This window comes from Leptonotus elevatus, chromosome 6, assembly GCF_054856555.1.
Source record: "Leptonotus elevatus isolate MCC_2025b chromosome 6, RoL_Lele_1.0, whole genome shotgun sequence".
Classification (NCBI taxonomy): domain Eukaryota; kingdom Metazoa; phylum Chordata; class Actinopteri; order Syngnathiformes; family Syngnathidae; genus Leptonotus; species Leptonotus elevatus.
Window position 1 is genome coordinate 1,953,253 of NC_141244.1, and position 27,931 is coordinate 1,981,183.

The 27,931-nt window shown below is 39.7% G+C and overlaps 1 protein-coding gene across 2 annotated transcripts in view; it reads left to right on the top strand.

Annotated features, from left to right (window-relative positions):
• The window catches only part of LOC147171780 (aromatic-L-amino-acid decarboxylase-like), a 40,083-nt gene extending 19,236 nt beyond the window's left edge, over positions 1 to 20,847 (top strand). Inside the window, exons 5-10 of one of the 2 annotated variants that reach the window (XM_086079579.1) lie at positions 6,409 to 6,543; positions 7,480 to 7,497; positions 10,479 to 10,622; positions 15,144 to 15,210; positions 15,520 to 15,614; positions 20,701 to 20,847. In XM_086079579.1, coding sequence (XP_085935705.1) covers positions 6,409 to 6,543; positions 7,480 to 7,497; positions 10,479 to 10,622; positions 15,144 to 15,210; positions 15,520 to 15,614; positions 20,701 to 20,772 — 531 coding nt within the window. In that variant the 3' untranslated portion in view covers positions 20,773 to 20,847. The remainder of the gene's footprint in view (positions 1 to 6,408; positions 6,544 to 7,479; positions 7,498 to 10,478; positions 10,623 to 15,143; positions 15,211 to 15,519; positions 15,615 to 20,700) is intronic. The other variant, XM_086079580.1, reaches the window with a different exon arrangement.
• Positions 20,848 to 27,931: the final 7,084 nt, after the last annotated feature.

Consider the following 27,931-nt stretch of genomic DNA (forward strand, 5'->3'; position numbering starts at 1 on the left):
ACAGCATAGTGATGGCATATGACATATTGCCATCAAATTTCTATTGAAACATTTATTAACTGAAATAATGACTGATAGTTTCGAAACTCTGTATCTGATGACTGTAGGTTCACTCTCCTAGGCCTGTCACAGTAATAAGGTTTTTTTTGGGTGGTCACATGACCTGGAAGCTATTGAGAAAAAATGCTAATTTTGGCAGGAAAAAAAATCTTTACAAATAAGTAGAGATCTAAAATGAAAAAATAAGAGGTGTGCAACATCCAGCAGACATGTCAATATGATACAGCACTGATTTGGGGTCAATAGATCACATGACCTGGAAGCTATTGAGCAAAAATGCAAATTTTTTGCATGAAAAAAATCATTAAAAATAAGTAGAGATCTAAAATTTAAAAAAAATAAGAAGTGTGCCTCATCCAGCAGACATGCCACTACGATGCAGCACTGATTTGGGGTCAATAGGTCACATGACCTGGAAGCTATTAAGCAACAATGATATTTTTTGTGGGAAAAAATTCACAAAAAATAAGTGGAGAGTAATATTAAAAATTAAAAGGTGTGCAACCTCCAGCAGACATGCCACTATTATGCAGCATTGATTTGGAGTCAATAGGTCACGTGACATGTAAGCTATTGAGCAAAAATGCTCTTTTTTTTGGGGGGAAAAAAAAATCATTAAAAATACCTAATTAAAAGGTGTGCAACATCCAGCAGACAGGATAAATACAGAGGGTTGTGTTAGGAATGGCATCCGACGTAAAAACTTTGGCCAAATCAAACATGCGAATCAAATATATGACTTCCATACCGGATCGTTCGAGGCCCAGGTTAACAACGACTGCTATCGGTGCTGTTGACCTACAAGGTGCCGGTGGAAACTGGACTACTGTTGGTCGAAGAAGGAGAGGAGCAAGGTGTGTTCGTAGGAGGAAAGAGAAGAGGAACACCAAGAGTCTAGGACTGAGAGTAGGGACTTTGAATGTTGGAACTATGACAGGAAAAGGTAGAGAGCTGGTTGGAAGGTGGACATACTGTGTGTTCAGGAGACCAGGTGGAAAGGGAGCAAAGCTAGAAGTTTAGGAGCAGGGTTCAAGTTATTCTATCATGGTGTATATAGGAAGAGAAATAAAGTAGGGGCTATCGTGGAGGAGGAGTTTGTTAGGAACGTCCTGGAGGTAAAAAGAGTGTCAGATAGAGTGATGAGCTTGAAACTAGCAATCGAAGGTGTGATGATCAATGTTGTTAGTGGGTATGCGCCACATGTAGGATGTGAGCTGGGGGAGAAGGAAAACTTTTGGTTGGACTTTAATGAAATGATGCAGAGCATTCCGAGAAGTGAGTAAGTTGTCATTGGTGCAGACTTCAATGGACACATTGGTGCAGGAAACAGAGGTGATGAGGAGGTGATGGGCAAGTTTGGTATCCAGGAGAGGAAAGCAGAAGGACAGATGGTGGTTGACTTTGCAAAAAGAATGGAAATGGCTGTCATGAATATTTTCTTCCAGAAGAGGCAGGAACATAGGGTGACCTACAGTACTAGAGTGGAGGTAGGAGTACACAGGTAGACACACATCTTGTATGGACGGTGTAATCTGAAGGAGATCAGCGACAGCAAAGTAGTGGCAGGTGAGAGTGTAGCCAGACTGCATAGGATGGTAGTGTGTAGGATGACTCTGGTGGTGAGGAAGACAGAGACTGCAAAGGCAGAGCAGAGGACGAAATGGTGGAAGCTGAAAAAAGAAGAGTGTTGTATGACTTTCAGGAAGGAGTTGAGACAGGCTCTGGATGGTCAGGAGGTGCTTCCAGATGACTGGACAACTACAGCAAATGTGATCAGGGAGACAGGTAGGACAATCCTTGGTGTGTCATCTGAAAGGAAAGGAGATAAGGAGACTTGGTGGTGGAATTTGGAGGTGCAGAAGTGGATCAAGAGAAAGAGGTTAGCTAAGAAAAAGTGTGACACTGAGAGGACTGAAGAAAGTAGAAAGGAGTACATGGAAATGCAGCGTAAGGTGAAAGTAGAAGTGGCAAAAGCCAAACAAGGGGCTTACGATGACTTGTATGCTAGGTGTGATAGTAAGGAGGGAGAGACTGATCTATACAGGTTGGCAAGGCAAAGAGACAGAGATGGGAAGGATGTGCAACAGGTTAGGGTAATAAAGGATAGGGATGGAAGTGTGTTGATAGATGCCAGTAGTGTGATGAGAAGATGGAAAGAGTACTTTTATGAATGAGGAAAATGAGAGAGAACGAAGAGTGGAAGAGGTGACTGTTGAGGACCAGGAAGTAGCAAAGATTAGTAAGGACGAAGTGAGAAGGGCATTGAAGAGGATGAAGTGTCGAAAGGCACTTGGTCCTGATGATATACTTGTGGAGGTATGGAAGTGTCTAGGAGAGGTCGCAGTAGAATTTCTGACTTTCAACAGGATCTTGCTGTTGCCCATTTTTAAGAAAAAGGGAGACGTGCAGAGTTGTGGCAACTACAGAGGAATAAAGCTAATGAGCTACACAATGAAACTATGGGAAAGAGTAGTTGAAGCTAGACTGAGGGCGAGGTGAACATTTGTGAGCAGCAGTACGGTTTCATGCCAAAAAAAGAGTACCACAGATGCAGTATTTGCTTCGAGGATGTTAATAGAGAAGTACAGAGAAGGTCAGAAGGAGCTGCATTGTGTCTTTGTAGATCTGGAGAAAGCTTATGACATGGTGCCCAGAGAGGAACTGTGGTTTTGTATGAGGAAGTCTGGAGTGGCACAGAAGTATGTTCAAGTGGTGCAGGACATGTATGAGGACTGTAAGACAGTGGTGAGGTGTGCTGTAGGTGTGACGGAGGAGTTTAAAGTGAGCCCCTTCTTGTTTGCTATGGTAATGGGCACGATGACTGATGAGGTTAGACAGGAATCTCCATGGACTATGATGTTTGCAGATGCCATTGTGATCTGTAGTGAGAGCAGGGAACAGGTGGAGGAGAAGCTAGAGGCGTGGAGCTCTGCCCTGGAAAGGAGGGGAATGAAGGTTAGTCGTAGCAAGACGGCGTATCTGTGTGTGAATGAGAGGGACCCAAGTAGAAGAGAGGTTACAGGGAGAAGAGACCAAGAAGGTGGAGATATTTAAGTATTTAGGGTCAATAGTCCAGAACAATGGAGAGTGTGGAAAAGAAGTATAGAAGCGTGTGCAGGCAGGCTGGAACGGGTGGAGAAAAGTGTCAGGTGTGATGTGTGATAGAAAAATTTCAGCTAAAATGAAAGGGAAGGTTTGTAAAAAAATTAAAGAAAAAAACAAAGATGTAAGAATGAACATGAGAAGAAGAGGGGAAAAAAACATACTACAAAGAACATTGTATACATACTTGGCGTGCACCTTTCTTGAGCAATAAAAGTATCTTGCTGATAAAAGAAGTGAACGGTAGAGCTGTCCGTCTCAAACTGAGACTTGGGTTGTCCACAGGCCAGGCAGCTGCTCATGCGTCTTTTCGGTGCCGCTTGCTGCTTAAGTTGCTGGTCCAAAACCTCCTCTACATTTTTAGTAATAGAGTCTTTGGTCAAGGAAAGCGGAAGCTGAGGAAACTGCTGTGGCACAGGTGGCAATTAAATAAATGTTTATTCTTCCTCTGTTTTAATATTTCTTAGCAAGACACAGTATCCAATCACTGATGGGCTATTTTTAAAAATATGTTTCACACGTACAGACATAAGTAGGCTACACTGCAAACTAAACACCCAAGGCACTGTTGGAAAACGATCCTTTTAAGTTTTCCGCGTGTACATAAAGTTGTTTTCCGAATCAGAGTAGAGATCTGTGAATCAGGTTTCCTTCGAAGGATTTTATTATCAAAAGCTTTTGATGACACAGAGAGGGGCCAAACGCCGCCATTGTTCTTCCTCGTGTGTAACGCTCCTCCCCCTGCAAACGCTAATATAGTTCAGTCATTCTAAAAAGTCCCTCCCTCTGCTATCCGTGCCCTTCCTCCCAATCCTCAGCCGCGCCCCTCGTCTTCTTCTTCTTCCTCTGCTTGCCCAAGCCCCCTCCCTCTGCTCAACCGGTTGTAAAACACATTTGCTCCCCCCCAATCCTGTGAATAATGGAAGGGAGACGGTAGGAAGCAGATAAGACTTTGACAGCATCATATTTTAGTTCAAGGGAGACAGAGAAAGCAAATAAGACTTTGACAGCACTTAAACATACACATCCTCAGATATACACAGGAAACCTCCCAAAACATTCAAGGACGAATCTTCACTCATCAATCTTTACTGAGTTAACACAGTTATGACTAAATCCAAACAGTTATAATTAAATTGAAACAAAAGATTGTTTTCAGCACTCATGTCCCTTTCGTCTCCTCCCCCCACTCCACTCCTACACGTGGACTAATTGAAGGCAAATTGAGTTCAAAGACTGCTTGTTAAGAGCAATGCAAGTGCAATGATTATTTTTTCTATTTTTATCCATATCTTCAGCTGTATTATACTAAATTAGTCACGACAATTACATACAATTTCACAGACTCTTCTAGGGCAGCAATGCACCAGTGGTTAATGCAAAGGACTGGTGAGTTTGGTGTGAGGATTCAATTCCCACCTTAGAATGATTGCAGTTCAACTTTTTTTTTCATTTATTATTTATCTACAATTGATAATTTGTTGTTTTCACTCAAGTTATCTTTTATTATCCTTCATTTAAAACATGTTCTATTTAATGCATTTAATTTTATTTTCAATGACACATTCACTGGCATTCAGCAAGACATCCTTTAATAACAATTCACAACACTTCAATGATAGCGAAGTCCACTGTGGCTCGAGCAGTGCAGCATGGACCTGTAAACAGGAGGCAAGGGTTCAAAAAACACCTAAGACTGGTTACGGTTTAAGTTTTCTTTTTTTCATTTATCATTCAACTACAATTAATAATTAGTAATTTTCACATAAAAAAGACCTCCGGCGTCTGAAGGAGCTTCCCTGAGACCGCCGGACAGCGGACCCATGCACCCCTGCTGCTCCCACAAGGATCGCGCTGTTAAATGTGCGGTCTTTGACAAACAAAATGTCAATTTCCTTTCTAACAACTTGGATTTCCTCTGCCTGTCGGAGACCCGGACTGTCGCCGGTGAGCCCACCGCTATGATTGAATTGCTGCCGCCTGGCTGTGCTTACATGGACGCTCCGAGGACGTCGGGCCAAGGTGGAGGAACGGCGACTGTTTTTGAAAACAATTTTAAATGTAAACGATGTCTATTTACCACATCGATTAACAGCTTTGAAGCCACTTTCTTTGAAGTCGCCCAAACTGTCACTGTGCTGTGCTGTGTCATTTACTGACCTCCAAAATACAATAAGGACATTTTAAACGACTCTGCAAATCTTCTTGCCGAAATCATGCGAAAATATGATAATATCCTCTTAATGGGAGACTTTAATATTCATGTGTGCTTGTCACACCGCTGTAAGGGTGCTGCTCTTATTTTGTCCATCCATTTCCGGTTTTATTTTGAAAGTATTAACCACCACTCTCACTTCAGGTCACTTACCCTTCCTTTTGCACTGCTCAGTTCCTGATTGCATTCACCTGTCTCCAATTACCCACCTAATAAATTGACTGCTTGCCTTGTCTTTTTCCCTCCAGAGTGGAGCGGGCTTAGTTGTTCTTGGTTTTTTGAGTGCCCTGTTTCTTCTCCAGTTCGAAGCAATTTGTGTTCAGCATTTTTTCCCTCTGCAAGAGGTGATTTTCAGTTTGTGAATAAACTGCAGCCGTTGAGGCCAACCTACTCCCTGCGCCTAAAAAAATAATTTTTTAAAATGTATGGAGGGGCCAGCCCGTTCAAAGCTTTAAAAACAAACATTAAAATCTTTAAATGATTTATAAAATTAACAGGAAACCATTGCAAAGATGTAAGGTTTGGCAATATTCATAAATATGAGACAGTATGCATAGAACCCTCTGAACCATCCTAGAAGTCAATTCAATGAACACATTTTAATTTTCTCAACAACAAAAAAGTCAAACAGTTTGACGAAGTTGGTCACATGAAATGGCCCACGCAAAGTTTTTTGCCCTGAGGCATTGCTTGCACCATTGTTTGCAATCCACAGACATTTCCATGTCACATTAGTCCATTTGTACTCTATTATGGTACTCTATCCATGTACTCTATCTAAACCAATCAATTGATGTTAGGAAATGAAAAATGTGACAACTGCTCCTGCTCTCCTAACAGTACTTTACTTTTGTTTTTTACCTGCCAAGATTAAGCGGTTTTAGCCATTTTGTCTAATATAGATTTAGATGATAGATTTTCCAATATAGATGCTTTGTTTTGTTAGTAAAAATATTTTTAAGAGATGACTGTTACATCAAGATGCAATTGTTATCTCTTGTGTGTATCTTGATCTTCTAATTCTCTGACAGGGAACAGCCAGCGAGGCAACCCTCATGTCCTTGCTTGCTGCTCGTTGTAAAGCTGTCCGGAGAATCCAGTCCATCAACCCGGAAAAATCTGAACCAGAGATCCTCAACAAATTGGTGTCATACACATCAGAGCAAGTAAGCAAGATATCTAATGCCATAAGGAAAGGTATATTCACGAGTCACATATACAGAACAATGCGTAATCTAATAATATCCAATACAAGAACTATGTGAGAACTCAGGCTTTGAACACGTAGTGTAATGGGTCCAAGTTCTAACGTGGGAAAACAAATTTTATAATGGCAGCAAAGTTGTTGGAGAGATGCTAATCCATGCCATTGTCTTGCATCACATGTCCAAAACAGTTCAGTTTAAGCTTAGTGCTATTGATTCCAAGGACCTTTTAGGGGAGGCATATTTCATCACAAAGGTGTTAGATACCTTTTCTGTCTAAGATATTCTCAGGACTCGCCTCCTGCACTACATCTCAAAGGCATCTATTCTGTGTCTGTCAGCTTTGTTTAACGTCCAACTCTCCCTACCATACAAAACTACTGGAAACATTAATGTAAAAACAAGCCTCATCTTAGTGTCGGTCTAAATACCATGATCTTTGGGCGTAGTTCATTCAAAGCTGCTCTGCAAAGTGCCAACCTTCTGATCTCCTTTGAGCTCCCACGTTCAACAGTTACTTCTGATCCAAGAAAGACAATGTCAACAATATCAACAATGTAAATTTTATCTCCATCAAAATCCATTATTCCCACTGTGGTCATTATATTGGTTTTCTTAACGTTTAGGTCTGGCTTCTCCAACCGGTAGCTCGCGAGCATATATATATGTATCTACTTCTTCAGTTTTATAAAGTTTTTTTTTTTACCTCATACACTGTCAGTCAGACCCAACGCCAGACCAAAGCCTTTAGGGCCAAATACATACATGCATGCATGCCCACTTATTTTTATTCCGCCAACACAGTGACATAGCAAATTGTTTGCTGCTCAAATGGGATGGGGAAAAACCTGAATAATCATAATTCATTTGTCTTTCTGTTACTGCCGCTGTTAAAAGTCTCAGGAGCGAAAGGTTGTAAGTAGTCAACTTGTGTGTACGTGCGTGCGTGCGTGCGTGTGTGTAGTTAGGGTCACTAGGTAACAGAGTTATGATTATAGTTAGTTTTTATTTTGTTAGGACTTTTGTTATTCAGTTAGTTAAAAAAAATTGCAGTGTTTTATTAATTTTCTTAATATTTGTGTTCATTTTTTCTCATTTTACTATTAGTTTCAGTATTTGTTAATATATGGAGTATAGTCTATTAGTAAACTACAATTTTGAAACAACTGAACTTCCTTCTTCCGTAGCTACGGATCTAAATAATTATTTTAAAAAAATATTTTTTTTTTTAAAGATAAAAATATTGCTATTGATAAAATTACAGAAATAGCTAATGAATTTAATGAGTTCTTTGTCAATGTTGGTAATGACCTACTGAAAGAAATTCCTGAGCCAAGAAATACATATGAAGTAGATAAATATATAAAAAATAACTCCTACACTATGTTTCTTAGTACGGAGGTTTTAAATGTTGTAAAAACACACACAAAAAAAAAAGTCCACTGATTGCTTTAATATCGACATGACATTAGTCAAAAGCATCATCGAAAATGTTGTACAACCATTCACATATATCTGTAATTTGTCATTTAAAGCTGGTATCTTTCCATCAAAAAATGAAAACCATCATTCCTATCTATAAAAACAGAGATAGACATTTATTCACTAACTATAGACCAATATTACTTTTGCCACATTTCTCAAAAATTTTAGGGAACTTTTTTTTACATAGACTGGACACTTTCATCAAGAAACATAAGCTCTTAAGTGAAAATCAATATGGATTTAGAGAAAAACGATCAACCTCTATGGTAGTTATGGAACTTGTAGAAGCTATAGCTACAAGTATAGATAATAAAGAATTTACTATTGGGATTTTTCTAGATTTAAAAAAAAGCATTTGATACTATAGTTCATAGTATATTATTGAATAAATGAGATACGGCATAAGAGGCTTAGCATATAAATGGATTAAAAGTTACCTAGATAACAGATATCAGTATTTGCAGTTCAACAATATACAATCAAAACAATTGATGATCTCTCACGGCGTTCCCCAAGGGTCAGTGCTTGGCCCTAAGTTATTTATATTATATATAAACGATATCTGCTGTGTCTCCAAATTCTTAAAAGTGTTTTGTTTGCTGATGACACAACTCTCTATTGCTCTGGAGAAATAATTAAACAGCTTCTGATAACGGTGGAAAATTAATTAAAACCATAAAAAATTGGTTTGACACCAACAAATTATCTCTAAATTTAAACAAAACAAAGTTTATAGTTTTTGGCATGAGGCAGGTCAAGCACCAAGTCATAACTAGAGTGCAGAGAAACAGAAAGAGTGTATGAAAATTTATTTCTTGGTGTAGTTATCGATACAAGATTAAGATGGAAGTCCTACATAGACAATGTTAAAAGGAAAGTGTCCAAAATTATAGGGATATTTTACAAAACAAAGGATGTTTTGAATAAGAAGTCATTATATACATTATATTGCTTATTATTATTACCATATCTTACCTATTGTGTGGAGATATGGGGAAATGCTTACAAAACAAATACCCTCTTTTTTAAATTACAAAAAAGAGCAATAAGAATTATTAACCAATCAAAATATACAGAACCACCAACACTATTTATCAAATTAAACACAATGAAATTTTATGATCTAGTTGACTTTAAAATTGCTCAAATACAACAACCTACTTTGCCACAATATTCAGAAGCTGTTTGAAATCAGAGACTATGATTTGAGGGGTATATGTCTATAATTTTTTTTAAACAAGAACAAATATTAAGCAAAATGTAAAATGTATGTGTAAGCCTTTGTGCTGATTTATATATCTGTAAAAATGTGTGCTTATCAACTAAATGTACAATACTGTTGGCATATCTATGCTTCTTATGTGTAAGTTTGTGTTTGTTTTTTCTTTTGTAAGGGGGTAGGACTAAAAGTTTTTTACTTCTTCCTACCCCTTTTGAACATGTAAGCTGTGCTTAATGATGATTAATTATATATGTAAAAAAAAAAAAAAAACTTTTCTTTTACATTTTTTAAATTTTAATTGCAGCATTTCTGTTGCTGGTTTATATGTTCAATAAACAAACAATCTAAAGCAACACCGAAATAAACACATTTAAAATGAGCCCCAAAAGCTCACATATGATATTAAATGATACAAACAAAAACAATGGACATTGTCACTATAATTATAGTAAATGTTGAAAATGTAAAAAATAGTTTAACTTACTATTATTATTATTATTATTATTATTTTAGCATTTTTATTTTATTTTGGTTCTGTAATTATTTTAGAATTACTGTATTGTTTTAGTTATTTTGTTAGTTTCTATATTTTATTAATTATAATAACCTTGCTGGGTAAAATACTCGTCGATTTTATTTTTTTACTACTTTTTTTTCTTTTTCTTTTGTTATAGCAAATATTTTTTCATTTAGAAGGTGAAGTTAATGGGCACATTTATAGTTGTTTCAGCCATCATACTCATTTTGAGTCTATTTTTTTTTAAGGCTGCCATGGCAACATACGAGACAGTTGGTCAGTCAGGCAGTAGCTGGCTGTGATCAGGTTAAATAGCGGGCAGGGACTCCGTAATAGGGTTAGGCAGTCGCCAGAGGGCTAAGGAGATATTTTCAAGAGATTAGAATTTATGTTGCAGATTTAATCATGTTTTCTGATGCCCACTGTTAACTTTTTCTGCATGTGGTAGTGATGGTTGCAGTAGATAGAGGTGTGTACTGTAGATCCAATGTTATAATTATTTTGCAATGGGAAAATGCACTTAACTTTTCAAAATTAAATCTTATATTTAATAGTCTATGATTCAAAGCATCTATAACACCTTTTTCATCTTTTGCCACTCAAAATATTTGTTGATTGCTGTTTTCTAATTACTGTCATTGTTTGCATATCTGACACGTTACCTCTGTGTAGTCTCATTCGTCAGTGGAGCGGGCAGGTCTGATTGGAGGAGTGATGATGAAGAAAGTCCCGACAGACAGCACTTATGCTGTCACGGGTGATATGCTCAAGAAAATAGTGGAAAAGGACAAAGAAGCGGGACTCATCCCTTTCTATGTAAGACACACACTTATGCAAGTACATGGTGATGTTTAGACCAATGTTTTACTCAAGTTGCTCAACCACATAAGTGACAATCACAATGTGCCTTGGGATACCACCATGTGTGGAAAGCTGTTTGAGTATTTATTTATTAATTTGTTTGTTCGTTCATTCATTCTTTGATATCTACACCGTAGCTTAAGCTGTTCTATGTCCTCACTAATAAGTAGTGGTGCAACGGATCAGAATTGATCGGTCTGTTCGGATCAGGCCCCACGGTTCGGATTGTGCACGATCCGCGGATTGGTTGGAGGGAAAAACAACAACAACAAAGTGCACATTCACAGTAGACAGCATTTAAACATGTCAAGGAAGCTGATACATACACAACGTAACACAGTTTACGCTCAGGCTAACTTCAAAATAAAGTTTGCCAAATAATATATTGACGGCAATGCAAATAGCTTTAGTAGACTTTTGCTTTGAAAGTAGCCCATATCGTGGCATGATGGCTTGCTTGACTTCCCTTTTAGACATTCGTAGTTTTGATTGACATTAAAGTTGCGACCAACATCAACACAACACTATCCCGAACTCATATTAAATCGCTAATTTAGTACGCTAAGAAACTACTCATTAATTTCACCGTCATTGTGTGATACGGCAGAAGTCTCCAACGTAAGTGCCTAGCAGCTAGCTGTTAGCATTACCAACAGGTGCCTGTGGCTGGTAGCTTTATATGAGTTTGACAGCTGGTACCTCACTAAGTTGAATTATTTTTCAATATTTTGGACCAAGGCTACTTTGTAATTCACTCTCCATGATTAAAGGAAGGGAATGTGCCTTAAATTGCACTATGACGTATTTTCATCATTTAAATCAATAGAACTTTGACCAAAAGCTGACTTTTTCCTTTTTTGTCGTTTGATGCGTGACGAGCAGTGGGTGAATTATTTGGTTTAAAAAAATACCCTGCTATATGTTTACAAGGCCTGCGGCCATCGTAGCCCAGAGTTACAAAACTGAAATTTATTTGCGGCCCACTAGATGGTGCTTGGGCCTTGGCCTGATGGTTAGTGATAGAGTATCCAATATTATTATTGTACTCTTTGCGTGTTCAATTTATTGAATGGTGAGATTCTGGTGAAGAAGTCCCTTTGCAAAGGTATAATTATTAATAATTTAATATTCTTCTACAAAAACTCAACAATATCTTTCAAATACTATTACTTATTTTTTATTGTTTATCATTCCTCTCTTACCTAGAAAAGAGAAAAAGTCCCATTACGAGGACACATTATACTCTAACCCACAGCCCCCCTTTTTTCGTCTAACCTAGAAACAGGGGGGGGGGGGGGATCTCAGCATTATACATCGCAAAACCTATTTTACCACATTCCCATTCGAAAAACAAACGCCATTATCACACCAGTCTCATCTCACACAAAAACAACACCAAACTTAGTTAAAGATATTGAAGGAAAACAAACAAAATCACCATACGCACATTTCTCACTCACTAGGTCCCCCACCTTTAGAAGCTAGGTCACACACTCAAGTACATACGCACACACTCTTTATTCATTATAAAATAATAAACGGTTGTATTCTATCAATTCGTTATCTGCAAATCTTGTGGCATTTAAACCGCAGTTTTATACGGTAATTCAGTAAACGGGTTAATAACTTTAAACAAAACACCCGTGAACGGCTCAGCTTATTTCGGAGGGGAAGTTATTTTAGCATCAAAATCAGATACTGTATCATTACCAGCATCTATCAAAGAAAATACAAAAGTCCCTCGTACCATTTTGTCCAGCGACAGCCTTTCATTCAATCGATCAATAGGTTATTTTTTCATTTTTCATCGACGTTTTTTTATTTATTTTCCGCATGGCTACGACTCCAAGCACAAGTTCCGACTATGAACCGGAAGCACATTCAGGACAAACCATACAGTGTCACGTTCGAAATCGCCCTCCATTTGTAGTTTTTTTTACCACTTTCGGTTTATATTCTACGCAAGTAGTATTAATATTTATCAATACAGTGACGTAAATTTATCCGACAACGTTTAAACAATTTCGACAACGTTTAAACAATTTTACAGGAATAACACATATGGCCACAAAACATACACACATAAGAATCACGTGACCTCTCGCTTATACACAGCGGTTCCATCCAATCCCGCTGAGCTAAACTGTCCTCAATATATTGCAAAATTTTTGCAAGGCGCTTATTTTCAAAATAACTGTCACGCGCTCTCGAATTAAACCGTAGAACAAAAGTAATTCATACGTTAATCCTGACCTCAGAACTACAAAAGTAGAAGCGCCAAAAATAAAATAAAAAACCACGTAATCTCTCGATTGAAAATATAGCGATACAAATCCAATTATCGCTATAATCAACCTGGACCCCACAATACTGTTCAATTTCAAACAGGCGCAATTTCAAAATAACTTATTACGTGTAAATGGACGTTTTCAAATAAGTATCATGAGTACTTATCCAGCGGTCCGGACCCGGCCAAACTGCAAAAAAGCAGTGCGCTGCTATGACCTTCGGAATCCTTAGTGGAAGAAAGACTTCTCACGTCATCCGGCAACCCTTTTATTCAATATATATCATAGCCTAAGGATTCTTCGTAGCGAGACGAAAACAAAACAACAACAAAAATCAAGCCGCTACTTCTTCCTGTCTCAAAAATGCGCTTCCTAGGTCTGCACTTACGTCACTTTAAATGCACCACCCCACGTACGTGTACAGTTCAATGTCGTAGGAAAAATCCCAACTCTCAATAGAACGACATCAAACTACAACTTGTTCACACAGACCTCATGTAAAAATTTAGACAATTTAGAAGACGAAAACCAGTTGCAGCGGTCCCAAACAGACAGAACTTCCCTACGTGGATAAAAGTCTCCACTTACCGTAATAATTTATTTAGGCCTAGAAGTTCCGCCCGTCCGGGAACGCCGCAGCTCGCAAATCGTCAAAATATTTGCGTCACCATTCGTTAGAATTCAGCGTCGGAGGTCACCATTTGATAGAGTATCCAATATTATTATTGTACTCTTTGCGTGTTCAATTTATTGAATGGTGAGATTCTGGTGAAGAAGTCCCTTTGCAAAGGTATAATTATTCAGAAGCTTCTGATCACACGAATGAAGTCACTCAAACAGTGTCCCGTTCAAAAGTGTGTCTCTCCTCCCTCTCCACACAGATATTTATTGAAAGTCAGTGAATACAAAAAGTTCCCTCTCCCCTCCCATGAGCAAGTTCCCATGGGTACAAATCAGATTAGACTTGAACAATAGTAAATCAGCCTGTCCTTGGACTCTCTTCGACCGGACAGAGACTGGTACCAACTATACTCCCTTTAGATAATATAGAAAAGAAACCTGTTACTTTTCTCTTTCCCAGGCAAGAGAACAAAGGACTATAGATTGGCTTAACATATGAATTAACTGTTGTCTTATATTTATATCTTTATAACTAATATCCAAAACGGTTAAAATATAAATTGAAACTGAAAAACAATTTTAATAATCTAACATTAGGAACCACTGATTTTCAGGATTCCTTCCTCCAACACTCCTGATGTAAATGATCAGCTCATCAGCAAGCTCTGCGGGAGCCTGATAATGATCCTGATCATTTGAATCAGGTGTGTTGGAGGAGGGAAACCTCTAAAGCAGAGGTGATCAAGTCCAGTCCTCGAGAGCCCCTATCCAGCCTGTTTTCCATGTCTCCCTCCTTCACACAGCTGAATCTAATGAGCAGCTCATCACCAAGCTTTGTAGAAGCCTGCTCCTGATCATGAATCAACATGGAAAACAGGCTAGATAGGGGCTCTCGACGACAGAACTTGGGCACCCCTGCTCTAAAGCATGCAGGAATGCAGCCCTTGAGCATCAGAGTTTGAGACCTATGTTATAAAGTGTATTGGGACCATGTGCCATGGTGATTTTGACCTTTAAATAAATTGGATGAAAGAGCACACTATTTTTCGGAATTTAAATAAAAAATCAAGGATATCAAAGAAATGCTCAAAGGGCTTTCCAGAATCATGCACCCAAAGTTGTCTTTCCAATGGTAACATTAATAACATAATGTTTCAAAGTGTGTTAACTCAGTGGTAGAGTGGTCATCTCTCATCCGTGAGGTTGTGGGTTCGATGCTCACCCCTGGTGATCATGTCGAAGTGTCCTTTAGCAAGACACTGAACTCCAATTTTCTCCCAGTGGTTCTGGCAGCGCCTTGCATGGCAGCAGTCGTCCTGTGAATGTGTGTGTGAATGGGTAAATGTGAGGCATTATAAAACGCTTTGAACACCATATGGTGTAGATAAAAACGCTGTATAAAAACCAGTCCATTTACCATTTACCATAATCTAGTCCGCAAATAATCAGTGTCATTCAGCAGCTTGTGTATTTATTAGGATTGTGTAGAAAAAAAATATGAATCCAATGTGTGAAATGACAATGATAACATTGTCATTTAATTTCATTTTTATTTTTTGTCTTTTAGTTCTGCGCAACGCTTGGCACCACTGCATCATGTGCATTTGATCATATTTCTGAGCTGGGGCCTGTCTGTAAGTTACCTTGGAAGTAATTACACTTACTTTTGTAAAATGCAACACATTTAGTACATTTTTAGAAGTTAAAGATGTCCATTGCAAGAATTGTATGTTTCTGTCAGAGAAGTATTGATTTGACAGGTTTATGCACTATTACTTTATATTGTACTGAATTTGAAAGGCATGTTTGTCGTTTCATACCATTTTTAGTCCGATCTGATTGTACAAGTATAGTTAATACAAAATCCTGTGTTATTAATGCAGTATAACAAAACACAATGGAAGCACATGATCAATAACATTGTTGTTTGTTGGCCCCTACAGGTAATGAGGAAAACATGTGGATGCATGTTGATGCTGCCTATGCTGGGAGTGCATTTATCTGTCCTGAATTTCGGCCTTTGTTGAATGGCATAGAGGTATGTGGAAAAATAAATCAAATGTATGCTATATACTAGTGGTGAGTGGATCGATCCAAATATCGATATTGTTGATACCAAGTCAGTATCGATATCTGTCTTTTGTTTAGTTTAAAACATTGTGATTGGTAATTGTTGGCGCTTTTTGTTGTACTTCAACCTGTTTTACTGAGTGTGAAAGCTGGCTGCGCATAATACAACAAAAAATGTATGACTGGTGAAAATGCCAAGTGTTTACTAACTCTGTGAAACCACTAGCCACAGTGGTTGGTGGCAAAAAAAGATATTGTCAAACTCTTGCTCTAAACCATTTAAATCAGGAAACAGAAGCATGCTCCCCTGTGCAATATTATTGAGGCATTAAACAACCACCTGTTGATGTCAATATGTGTGTGAAACTCATCATCATCACGTCAGTGAACGCAAACATTTGATTGCATGCTGGCTATATCCTGTTGCTTTGTTCTTGTTTGACGCTCCCTGATGTTAATGTCAAATAGGAGGAACATCAGAGAGAGTAACAATCGGCAACTGTGCTTGCTTTTTAAATCCGTCGAGGCTTCTGCTTCTCCCCCAGCTGTGCAGACGCAGAGATAAGGCCGGAGTAATTTCCTGGGGCGGCATTAGACCTTTATATATCACTCTTTGTTAGACACACATGTTCAAACAACAGAGGGACTTTTTAAAAAGGAGCAGCTGCCATGGACAAATACTGCATAATAGCTGTTTAGTGTAATATGTTTTAGAAAGCGTACATACAGTGTGAGAGGTGAAAGAGAGAGAGAGAAACATGTAGATATAATGGTTGGTTGTTTGAGTAATGGACTAGCAAGCATCAGGAGGCATGGCAACTGTCTCGCACATTGTTTCCTTCTTATTGCAGCTCTTATTGCATTTGTGTGGTAGGGGGAGGATATTAAAAAAGATAGGCAACAAAAAGATATAGGCCGATAAGACACTATATTCTGTGGGCCTTGCAAAATCACAAAAAATCCAGTAAAACAGTCGGGAGTGAAGGGGGTAGGGCAATTAATCGAAATTAAATTAAGATTTTGATTATTACCGTCCACTATTACAAAATTGGTATAATCGTAAAAAACAATTATTAATACTAAGGATGAAACGAGTCCTTGTCATTTCTGCCTCGGATACCCGCTGAGAAAGTCGTAGTCAAGTATGCATGACGTACACAAGGCTAACGCTGTGAGAAACCCAATTTCAAAATAAACCTTACCTTACCAAGTAGTACATGTAGATCAATGCCTTGTATGCATTTTATTTGGAAGTTGTTTCCGGAAGCGTGTCAAAAAAATGGATGGATGGATGGATTTTCCTATATAAATTACACTACATAACTATGGATGCTTAAAAATATGTAATTGAATATATTTTGGAATAAATAAACACATATATTATATATTGTGCTAAATATATTGTGATATATGGAAAGCTGCAATTTTTGGGATATTTTGCAATATATAACAATATATTACATGAATATATATCTAGTGTAATATATTATCACTAATATAAAATTCCATATATTTACAACATATAATATACTCTCATATGTATTGAGAAATAATAAATTTGAATATATTGCAATATATTGGTAAAAAAAAACTTTTTTTACCAAAGGTACAAATCACTGCTTTCTTGTTAAAATTCCTGTCTTTTTTTTTAAATAAACTGACAACAGACAACTTTGTTGTTTTTATAAATAAATTTGCCATTTAACCACTAGCACTACCATCATTTTAAAACAACTAGATCTCACAGAGCCGGCATTTTGAGCCTAATATGGTTATTACTCACTGTTTAGAGTAGCTAATAAATCCCCTTTCTTGCTTTTCTGAGGCAGACGGGTGGTGGAGCTTTATTGATTTCGATTATCAGGCTTGTACTGCCAAAAACATCATGACTATTTTTTTTACCATAAGCTTTTACTATACCTTGAACTGCGTCGCAACTTCCAGTGAAACGGGTACAGCTCCTTTTAGCTGGGAGTGGGCTGGTCTTGTTCGGACTTGCTGTCTGAAAATCCAGAATGATCCAGAGATCACTCACCGTGATTCATCAGACTCCCTGTCAGCTTCATCTCAGAATTTAGCTGTGAAGTCTCCAATGTAGTATTGTTTTTTTTTTTTTTTTTTTTTCCGCCATGGTGATCTAGCTTGCATCCAAAGCCAAAGCCTCCGTGCTGAATGGGAGTTGCAGTTGCTACGGAAGCCCAGCGACGCAACCCTACGTGAAAGATGTATATTGAAATGAATAGTCGTCAAATTGACTGAGAGATCTAGTTTAAAGGTCCAAGTAAGTTTGCCTCGCTCTCCTGTACCGCGCCATGCTATCACTCTGCTCGTAGTGGCGCGCCACTGCAGCCTACGGGTCCCTCAATGGGCCAGATTTCAAATGCTTGCTCATCGACTTGCCACTCACGATCAGTTGTGTTGTTTTTTTAACACATTAATTTGCAGCATAATTAATTAATCTAATTAACGTGTTAAACTGACAACCCTATATATTTCATATTACTAATTACTTGCATTTGAAAGTAATAAGTTTGCTTACAATATTACACTGTCTGTGTAAAGAGTTACTCAAGTTTAAGTTATTTTTAAATTACTTTTTTAAAATCGGGGTTAATTTATTTAATTTTGATTTATGCATTTTAAAAGAAAAATGCACAATTTGAAACCAAAGCTTGTAAAGTTAACTTGTAATGAGGATATTTAACTAGTGTGGTGTATAATGTTAATGTTTCGATTCTATTGTGGGAGATGACTGCCTTTGATTAATTCAGTGTTCCTACAGGTTTCTTCAAGTTAAATGTAAGAATTTTCCAGACCTATTTAAGACCATTTGCCAAAAAATGTATACCCTTTTCACAGCCTTATTGGCAAAGAAAAACAATATTTGTGAATGTGCGTTAAATTATTTCTCAAATGTGGAATGTGTGCAGGATGTAAGAATGAAAGCATATTGAGTAGGCTACTCATGCGATACCAACACAGCGCGGACACGGACAATATTGCAATAATGTGGCGCTTTTGTTTGCCAATGACTGTAAAAGCGATATCAGGCGCTAAGACAAGGGGAGCTGAACACTGATCACGAGCATGCCAACTATTGTACGTGTGAGGCGTGTGTACACTGGCGTGCACAGGTAGACCCCTAATGGTGCTCACAACCTTCCCCCTCTGCTCTCTCTTCAAAAAAAAATTTTTTTTAAAGTGTTCTTTGGAAAGTTATTTTTATTTCTTGTATTTTTTTAAACACTTTACTGAGGACAGGTCAATGTTGACACAATCATTTAGATTAATCATGTGTGGGGAAAAAAACAATATGCGTCCCCTGCGCGCACGCACCCGACCTAGCTCTCTCACTTGCTTGCTTCCTTTGTCGCGTGAACGCTTATTACCCACAGTCGCGGTGTGGGACAGACACACACATGCATCTACTTCCCCTGCTGCTCCACCCAGGCAGGTGACTGTGTTTATAAATCCAGTCTCATACAGCACAAACAACTGAGCATAAATTAGCCGATATTAGCCACCTAGTTTAAAATGCTATATGTTAATTAAATAATACATAACGTGATAACCACCACATAGTAAGACTGACGGTGAAAGGAAGCTCTGATCCGTGCATTGAAAAGCATTGGACTTTGGATCATTGTAATTTGATTTGTGGGGATTATTTTGACTTCAACAAACCACAGTTCACATTGATGAACTGTTGTTTGTGTATGGATTGTATTATGCTAGTAGTCACAGGCAAAAACAATCCAATACGTCATTGGTGATCAAAGCATTTGCATTGAGTTGCATTGTGGAAATATCAGAAATGCCCGGATGTTTGGAATTGTCATTTGCCTGTGAAAAATACCCTTTTGCCTTCTTGTAATGACAACAGTCAGTCTTATTCATTCTCATGCCATTGGTCTGTTTGGTTACAATTGGTCTATTTATTTAGTAATTGTAGCATATTGCCTAGAAAGGAGAGGCTGAATAAGGGGAAAAGAAAAGGAGCTACAGCAAGCAGTCAAGGGAAGCATCTTTCTGCTCTTTTGGATGAAATCAAAGACTCATAAAGATGAAAGGTCAGACTCAGAGTCAAGGCCAGAGAGAGTCATGTTAACTAGAGTTTAGCACTTTTTAAAGATCCCATTTTAATATTGATTTGCTCCTTAAGGTTAATTGTATTGAAAAATCTTTTTTTGAAGTAGTTTGTACTGAATCAGCAGGCATGAAGCTATTATTAGCTAAATTATTAGCTATTGTTTTGTACAAACCATAACTGTAAGTTACTTCTATACTACAAGTCTTGCAGTCATGTTGCCCTAATAGGCTGTTATTAAAACTAGCTGTGGGGTATTATTAATTATTATTATGTGTGTGTAATGTTTATTTAAAAACTTCTATTGACATACCCGAACATCAGGGCATTTTTTATATGTCCCCAATGCAACACAATGCAAATGCTTCCTTTATATGGTGAAAACAAACAGCAGATTGAAATGCTTTTTCCTGTGACTATCACACAAACGACATCTCATCAAATTTTGAAATAAAATGAATCCTCACAAATCAAATTACAATACGCTTCGGGCAGTAGGCGGGGTACACCCTGAACTGGTTGCCAGCCAATCGCAGAACTGATAGACAGCTACTCCCTAATTGGTGGCCTTCGTGCCCAGCTCAGGCCACCAATCTGTGCCCTGATTGCCAAATTTGTTTCAGGTGTGCCACCACCTATTCTAGGAGCTCTGTTGCCTCCAGTCGGGGAGCTGGGTGGCTGTTTCATTTAGTTGTCTTGAGATACAGTGTCTGTGTATTTGTGTTGTCGCGTGTTCTCTCCATGTCCACTCCATGTCCACATATAAGTGAGCCCTATCCCCACCATTCTCTTGCCTGTCCGCTGGCCTACAATCCCATGTGTGCCACCCAGCAAGTAAAATGGATACAAAAATGTGTCTTGTCAAACCCTGGGTTACAACTTGATGTTACAACTCAATGCCTGATTTTATCATATTAAATTTTTAGATAGCAGTCTGATGGTTGGTTACCTGTGTCTTGTGTTACAGTTTGCAGATTCTTTCAACTTGAACCCACACAAATGGCTTTTAATCAACTTTGACTGCTCTGCCATGTGGTAAGATGTCTTCTTCTTCATAAATTAAGAATAAACACATTTAAATATAGCGGCTTGAAAAAGTATGGAGAACCAAACAACCACAAATCTACAAGATAAGGCCCTCTAAAGCAGGGGTGCCCAACCTTTTTTGACCCAAGATCTACTTTTCAAGTCGCCAAGCTCCCAAGATCTACCACTTCAACGTCAACATCGCAAACTCTCACATATTTTCCAGCCTGCTGTAACTAACATCACAACACTTTTTCGTGTTGTTTTACAAACCACTAGACATCAGATTGCGCTCTTCTCATCTCACACATGCATTACACACTTGGCAAACTTGATGAATAATAACCATAACTGACCTTAATATGAAAGAAACTGGAGGGGGAAAAAACAGATATAAGACAAGTATATCGCTGAGTAAAAAGAAAAAAGAAGGAAATCACTTCCTACCTTAGTGGGAGACCTGGCACTGGGAGGAGGCAGCTAGCTTCTTGTAATCAGGAGTATAGGTGCTGGTTGCAAAGCGTAGGCAGGCAACAAGGTGGTGCTCAGTCATTACTGATCTGTACTTGGACTTGATGATTTTCATGTGTGAGAATGCAGACTTGCACATATAAGTTGATCCAAAAAGACAAGGCACATCTAAGATTGGGATACTTCTCCACCAGCAGTTTCCAGAAGATGACATTCTCTCCAGGTTGAGCAAATGTTGATCTGGCTTTCATCTCAATGTCATTATGCAAGGTCAGAATCTCATCCTCAAGAGCAGAGATTTATTTCCATGTCAAAAATGTATTTCACGTTGGCAGCAATGTCGCAAACATCAATATTTTTAGCAAATGGAAAACGCATATAGCTGGCTACAGGTTCAACTAAGGCAAAGTCAGTAAAACGCCTCTCAAACTCTGACAAGATGCTTCGATGTTCCTCATAACGTGCACTATCAAGTTGTGTCACATCGTTTCCTTGACGTTGTAGTTCTGCTTGCATGTGAGTGAAGTTGTGCAGGTTGCCATGCTGCAGCCTGGTTGACATCAGCTGTAGCTTGCTTTTTAAACGTGTTCCCTGAACTCACCATGTTGAGTGCATCTTTATCCTTTCCCTGCAGCTCTAAATTCAAGTCATTGAGCTCGCCAGTCAGATCAGTGAGGAATGATAAATCTAACAGCCACTGGTGGTCCTCTAACTTTGCATGATAATCCACATGCTTTGAATGGGTCAGGAAGACCTTGATATCAGGCTACAGCTCTGAAAATCTGGCCAAAAATTTGCCTCTACTTAGCCACTGAACATCTGTGTGAAGCACTAAGTCTGTGTGTTGAGCATCATTGTCCTCCAAGTAAGCATGAAAAAGCCTTCTCTGCAGACTTTTGGCCCAAACTGAACACACAATCTTCATTGCAATATACATCACTTCTTTCATATTTAAAATCTTTCCACACAATGCTTGCTGGTGAATTATACAATGATAACTCAAATGTCTTGCCCCCTCAAATCAGAAGTTGAGAAATCACATTTTTAATATATGCGCAAAATTAATATATTACAAGCAGACAAATTTATCTGCTGTAGCAGAAATATCGACCAAAAATTGCACATGAATACAGTATAGTTAGTGTTCCTGCAGGCCCTGGGCATAGGCGAACTAGGGGATTGCCTAGGGCGCCATCTAGTGGAGGGGGTTCCAAATTGCAGGGCAAAAAAAAAAGATAAAAAAATGTTTTACAATGAAAAGGTCCAAGCCCTCAGGTGATGCATTAAGAAAGCCGCGAAAGGAGGAGGAAAAACGGGCATGACGGCATGTATGTCAGTCAATCATCATTGTCTATAAAAACAAACATGAAAATAGCGTTAGCTTCTTAGATTGATTGTAACTTGTTTACTCCACCATTCTATCCATACTACTCTGTGCATCAAAGCGAGGCAAAGCTAGCTTGTTTTAAAATAAAGCAAGCCAGTCCAGTCCAGATACCTGCAAATAAATTTGCATAAATCATTGTTTCACATAACCATGTTAATTTATACAAGATAAGAATTGTGTGCTGGTTTAATGTAAACAAATATATAGTAAAGGTATACTTTTTATATATATATTTTTTGTATTTGCATGGTCAGCAAATCACTTAGGACCGGCCTTGGCTTCCTTGCTAACTAACCTCTATCAAGCCAAAAATAATAAAGTACAAACATTTTGCTTCAAAACTCAGCCTCATGAATGAAATATTGCGATCAGGATTTTGTGACTGGCACACGAAGCATGCCGCTAGCGTAGTGTCATTCATTTGGCCACCTGTCGCCTCTCCGAGTCAACGGCTTGCTTCCTTACTCTCCGGCGTCCAAAACTGCCGTCCCCGAGGTGGGATTCACCACCGTTGAGCTGGGGGAGTGGCGACACTCCGCTCTGACTGCTGGAGAGTGAAGAAGACCGAGCTCATTCCAATGGGCTCGGCGATGGATGTTTGCGCTTGTAAAAATCTTTACCATTAACCATAAAAAAATTCTTCCATTGGAACATATGGAATTGTAATTATTATTTATTATTTTTAACACTATTATGTTTATTGTATTTGTATGACTTTTGCGACAACAACTTATCACCTCGCATAAAACCAGGAAATGGACCGTACCGCTGCATATCGCTGTCGGTCAGACATGAGTACACTGTCCACGTCCACTGCATGTGACAGACTGAAGACAAATGACCGGTGTTTGAGAGACCCCTACGTAACACCCCGCCCCCGGCTGTTCTTTGCTCTGCTTTTTTTCATTTTATCGCATTGGTTATTACAAAGCCAGCTTACTTATTTCCACTCCAGCTTTTTGTAGCTCACATTCACAGAGGTTTACATGTCGCTTTGTAATGCATCCGTTTTTCAGAGCTTTTAAAAAAGTGTAGTGTTGTTCCTGCCTGTACCAGCAGTAGTAGGAATTATGTGTATCCTGTCAGTACAACAAAAACAGTCTCTAGAATGACTACAACTTTAGCATCAGTAAGCACTGCAGAAAGTGCTGCCCCAAAGCGCCATCCCAGCTAATATTGGGTAGCTACCCAAAATGTGCATGTAGTACAACATTAAGATCATTCAATCCTGCCTGGTACCACACACGGCCATGGCTAGAGTATTCTGTTGTATAACAAATAACTTGGACAATACTAGGGTGGTCCTTAAAATTATAAGTTGGAAATTCCAAGATCCAACCCCGTAAATTTGTTGGAGTAGTTGAAAAACATCTCCTGGTGATTTTTTTATCCAAATCAGGCAATATTTACCCCTGCCTTAATGACCTTGAAGTTTTGCCCAGAAGACCCCCATAGTGTGTGTGTGTTTTTTTGTCTACAAGTAAATGTCACATATAATGATTAAAATTTTGACTATGAAATTCTTAAAATCTAAATTATTAAACAGTCTGCCAAACTGTAAGATTGACTGTTAAAATGCCTTTGGACTGTCAAGCTGCATATTAAACTGTCTTCAAAATTGTGTACTTTTTGGAGTCTGAGAAAGCTTCTGATTATACTCCAAAATTAAGGCAGCACCCCACTCACCATGGTCATTAATGACTGCTGTTTTCTGCACAAATGCTGCCGCTGTACGGAAGTCTTGTCGCTGCAGCCTGTGGTGATCGTGTCAAACAATATCCCACTAGTACGCTCAGTCAGGCCCCAATCTTATAGTGCCCCCATATAACTGCTTTGGCTATTTCAGAGGCCGTTCTATTTGGCATCTTGGGGACATTATGAAGTTGTACCGTCCCATTTCCTGAAACCGAATTTGAGCCGTACGTTTTCCTTTTACTTCAGGCCTGCTAGCTGGGCCTGGTTGCTGGCCGCCGCTCACCGGGCCCGACCTTCGCCCCGCTGGTCGCCGCTAGCCGGGTCTGGTCGTTGTTACGCTAGCCGCCCCTCTCTGGGCCCGACCATCATCTGGCTGCTGCTCACCTGGCCTGACCGTCGTTTCACCGTTTGCCGGCCCTGGTCACTGTTTCACTGGCCCCCGCTCACTGGGCCTGACCGTCGACCCGCCGGTCGCCGCTAACCGGGTCTGGTTGCTGTCTCGCTAGTTGCCGCTCGCCAGTCCCGACTGTTGACCCGCCGGCCGCCGCTTGCCAGGCCTGGTCGCTGTTTCACTGGCCGCCGCTCACCGGGCCCGACTGTCGACCCGCTGGTCGCCGCTAGCCGGGTCTGTTCGCTGTCTCGCCGGCCGCCGCTCACCGGGTCCGATCGTCGTCTCGCTGGCCCCCACTCGCCAGGCCGACCATCGTCTCGCCGACCGTCACCCCCAAACTTTTGACATTTGTTGGAACCGAAATACTGTTTGGAAAACGTCTGAGGGGCCCTAAGGTTGTTCAGGAGGGCGTTCCACAGACGTGGGGCTGCAGCTTTAAAGGCCCTAACGGCCATCGTTTTGAGCCATGTCCTGGGCGGGACCAGACGGTGCTGTTGGCCTGACCAGGTCCGGGAAAAGGTGTGTGGTGTGAGTAGTTTGGTAAGATAGGTGAGGCCGCACAGTGCAGACAGTGGTGGGTATGTAGAAGAATCTTGTATTCTATACGAGCGTGAAAGGGGAGCCAGTGCAGAGTGTGAAGGATGGGAGTGATGTGCTCGTGTTTCCACACCCTCATCAGGCCTCTGGCAGCACTGTTCTGAACATACTGAAGCTTCTGTAAGCTCCTGCCAGAGATCCCGATGAGGTGTGCAATACAATAGTCCAGACTGGAGGAAACAAAGGCGTGGACAAGCTCCTCTGCAGCAGGGAGAAAAGGGAAGAGGGCAGCTTGGAAATGTTCTGGAGTTAGAAGAAGAAGGTTTTGCAGATGGAGGTGACATGGTTGTCAAAGGAGAGGTGAGGGTCAAACTTGACCCCTAGGTTTGTAACGGAGGGAAATAGAGGAAGGGTGTGACCAAAGAATAAAACAGAGGTGAGAGAGGAGGAGCGGAATTGGTGCGGAGTACCAGTCTGAATGACTTCTGTTTTCGAAGAAGTGACCGCACTTTGTGGACATTGCCAGACGGCCGCTCTCCAATATCTCAGAGTACATGTCCATACACACGGGGCATCTGATGGTTCCCAGCGTCAACCTGGTGGAGCTCTGCAAGACGGCGCTGGGCAAAGAAGATGACGAGTTATCATCGTCGCTGCTGATGACGATGATACAACTTTCCCTCAACTTGCTCCTACTGCGTTTTATTGGGAATTAAAAGACCGTTTTGCTTTAGTCATAAGCTGATAATGTAATGTCCATCAACAGTCCTGGTGGACTGTGACACACTTTCTATGAACTGAAGGTCCTCTCTTGACATCTCCAGTTGTCCATATTGACTAGTTTTAGGAAAGCCATACTTGAATTCATGACTCCATAGTTCATCAAGTCTAGCCACAGACGTCTGGTGTGACAGGACACTTGTCATATCCTTTCTTGGAGCCTTGCAGTCGCCTTCCATCAGTGGTGCATTCACGGTCCATCCATGGATTGTTTTAACAGCATATGGTGCATCATTCTCACTGCTGACGCCGTCCTCTTCCATTGCTTTTGGAACATTGGTCCCAATAAACATTTCTGCATTGAGGTGGGAGATTTGCACCAACTTTTGATGAGGCCATCTGTCAATGTCCTTTTGATGTGGAATGTTACACTTAGTAACCAGTATAGGCTTATGCAAAAACACTTCAGGCATTTCGATGAAGTTGCTGCTCTGCTGGCAGATCACTTCTCAATCTATTAAGACATGGCTGGAAACTCTCTTTTGGTCTCCCATGGATGTTACATCCCTTTAATTGCAAATTTTTCTAAGACCACCTCCCACTCACCCCTCGCTTATGAAATATTTCTGGCTAGTTTATCAAAGGTTGGAATGTTTTTGGTCATATTGTGGTGTATGAGTGATTACTGAACATAATCATATAACTGGAATATATATATATATATACTATGGCTGCATTAGGGGCTGCCTCTGCAAACATTCTCTGCATGGTAAACTCAGTCAATTTGCAGACACAAAGTACAAAGTAGCTTTCGTATTCATATCCTGTGTTTCAGTGACAATAACGATTCATTGACATGACTGTTCAATCATTCAAATGCAAGCCTTGGAGTGAGCCTTAATATCTTGTGTAACCAAAGAATGGAATTGGTAAATAAGTCACAGAACATTACTGATTTCTGTAGACTATCTGAGTGTCAGCCTGCAGGCGGAGAGTCCCGGGGATATCGTCCCCAGGGTGGTCGCCGTTGCCGTCCCAACAGGCTGACGTTGTAGTAGAGGATTCTTTTATTCCCTCGGCCGTGATCGTATAATTCAGATGTTCCATGTTTTATGGAGGCTCCACTTGAATAAACTAGCCATGGTCGAGTTGCAAACCGACTGAGTCCAGCACCCCAAACCTGGAGAAACTAGCCACAGTCAAGTTGCAAAAAGACCATATTCAGTAAGTCCAACAGACTGGAAACATTTCTAAGTCTGACAGACTGCAAAAATGACAAAGTCCTGTAGACCGGGAGTCCACTGTAGACAGTTGTATTGACCCACAGACACTCAAAACACAAGACGCATCCTGCAGGAAGGGAGCAAGAACTCCATTGAGCAGACAGCTGCACTGGTTTTTATAGCCTTAATATTTTTAGGGCTTAACATATTAACACAATTTAATTTCATTGGCTCCTTAACATAAATCCACACCCACTTAATAGTCTGATTAAACATATGGGTTTCTTTTAGCCACTAGGGTGCACCTTAGGCTAACAAATTAACATGACCCCGACTTGAACTTTTGTTTGATGCATGACCGGGGATATTCCCACTTGGTAAAGCCCCCACCATGAGACAAAAATTGCTGGCTCAGCCACAGCTGTTGTTCGTACAAAGTCCACGCCTGACAATAACGCTCTACTGGCGTCTTTCACAGTCCACTTGACAAGTCTTCCACAAGCCACATGTTGGAGAATGGATGAGAAACTAATCCGTCCACCTGCGCTTACAAGCACAGTTGCCTTCCCGGAAACTATCCAGGGGGAAAAAAAGAAAAGAAAAAGCCAAGTACAGCATCACAGCATGTCACTCAACGGAGCCATGTATGTATGTATGTATGTATATATATATATATATATATATATATATATATATATATATATATGTATATGTATATATATATATGTATATATATGTATATATATAT